This window comes from Cariama cristata, unplaced genomic scaffold (assembly GCF_000690535.1).
Source record: "Cariama cristata isolate BGI_N322 unplaced genomic scaffold, ASM69053v1 scaffold11468, whole genome shotgun sequence".
Lineage (NCBI taxonomy): Eukaryota > Metazoa > Chordata > Aves > Cariamiformes > Cariamidae > Cariama > Cariama cristata.
In genome coordinates this window covers 144,544-146,133 of record NW_009630759.1, presented here as the reverse complement: position 1 = coordinate 146,133, position 1,590 = coordinate 144,544, and the positions used below count along the sequence as shown (strand labels likewise).

The following is a 1,590-nucleotide window of genomic DNA, read 5'->3' as shown; positions in this document are numbered from 1 at the left end:
AGGACAATAAAATATGAATATTTCAGATTCATAATGCATACAAATAGGAAATAGGGGCTGTATTGTGCTTCACATGCATGGCTAGCTCAAGAAGGCTAATGTGATTATCGCATTGAACTTTTGTGCCGTCGCTTAAGGGTAGTTTTGTCTTGCTTAACTGGGATATACATATTTGTTTCTTCTACACACAGGTCTATAGTCCTTTTTCAGAGCCCTGGCAGCCGGGTGGGTTCTCACATTGCATCCCACGGAGTAGCCCTGCCACCTCGCCAGATGTGCCAGCGCTGGCTTCTCCCACACAGCTTTCCACCTGCAAAAGCACTGCCACAATGACCTCTGCCTACTCCATGCTCACGAACGTGTCCTCGTTGCCTTGCTGCACTGCCAAGATCAACTCAATGAAGAGGGATCTTTTGAAGCTGTTGGTCACCTTGAGCTTGCAGATGCGTGTGGAGGGCAGCACTGTTAACTTGCTTCTGGCTGCCTGAGGTACAGCAGCGCAGGCTGCTCCCATCAGCTCCTGGAGCCAGAAGGCAGTTTTCTGCACATCGAGGTACGAGCTGGTGCAGAGGGTTTCTAGGAGGTTGGCTTTCTGCCTGCTCCTCAGCTCATCATCAGGGTGGTGGAGGAAGCAGAGCACGTCCCCTAGCCACCACTCCCTTGTGCACATGTACTCCAGTTCCACACGCAGGCAACAATTCCTCACCAGTGTCTTCCCTTCAGTGCCCATCTCAAGGTGGAAGGAGTGCCCAGGGGGTGGCTTCAGGGGCACAAGCAGGCAATAGATAAAGTCTTCTTCACAGGCATTCTGGCCTTCTAGGAAGCCTCCCACCCCAACAGCTGGCTGCAGCCGTGGCATGAAGCCACTGCTGGAGAGGAACTGGTAGTCACGGAGAAGGCTGTTCACCAGCTTTTCCACCACTGTGCATATGCTTTCCCTGTTTGGCAATGGCCACAACGTGTACTTGTCCAGAAACTTGTCCACATCTAATGTGTCTTCCCCGTCTTCCTCCTCCTCAAGGCTTCTGGAGCTGCCATCCTTGCTTGTGCTGCCTGGCTCATGGCTCCTTTTCCAGAGCCACCAGCACAGCCAAAAGAGCAGGACCAGACCTCCAGCAAAGGCCCAGAACTGCCATTGCTGCAAGGCAGCAAAGAGCTGCTCCTGGGCACTCTGCTCAACCTCTTCAAGCAGCCGAGCTATCTCCTGGGACAGCTGCTCTGCACGCTGCTGCATGCTCTGGCGCATAGCCTCACCTAGCTCATCTCCGACCTCCCATAGTGTCTGGATGATGCCCAGCATTATGGACTTGTCTAGTTGTATGCTGGACATTTTGTCCAGAAGGATACTGTGAGAGATAATATCAAAAGCTTTACTAAAACTCAAAAAAGCACATCTACTGGTTTCCCTTGGTCAACAACATGGGTGACCTTGTCATAAAAGGAAATTAAGGTAGTTAAGCAGGACTTTCCTCTTGTGAACCCATGTTGGCTATGACCAATGACTGCATTGTCTCTCAAGTGTTTTTCAATAGCTGTCAGAATAACCTTCTTCATAATTTACCAGGCATCAAAGTGAGACTGACAGGCCTG

General features: G+C 50.8%; 1 protein-coding gene across 1 annotated transcript; it reads right to left on the bottom strand.

Annotated features, from left to right (window-relative positions):
* Nucleotides 1–340: 340 nt before the first annotated feature.
* Nucleotides 341–1,330, bottom strand: LOC104165915 (inositol 1,4,5-trisphosphate receptor-interacting protein-like 1). The gene has a single exon (XM_009705690.1). It carries the CDS (start codon nucleotides 1,328–1,330, stop codon nucleotides 341–343), a length of 990 nt encoding a protein of 329 aa, XP_009703992.1.
* Between the last annotated feature and the right edge of the window lie 260 nt (nucleotides 1,331–1,590).

Excerpts from the sequence above, each read along its gene's own strand:
- LOC104165915 (XM_009705690.1), bottom strand. The coding sequence starts at position 1,330 with ATGTCCAGCATACAACTAGACAAGTCCATAATGCTGGGCATCATCCAG.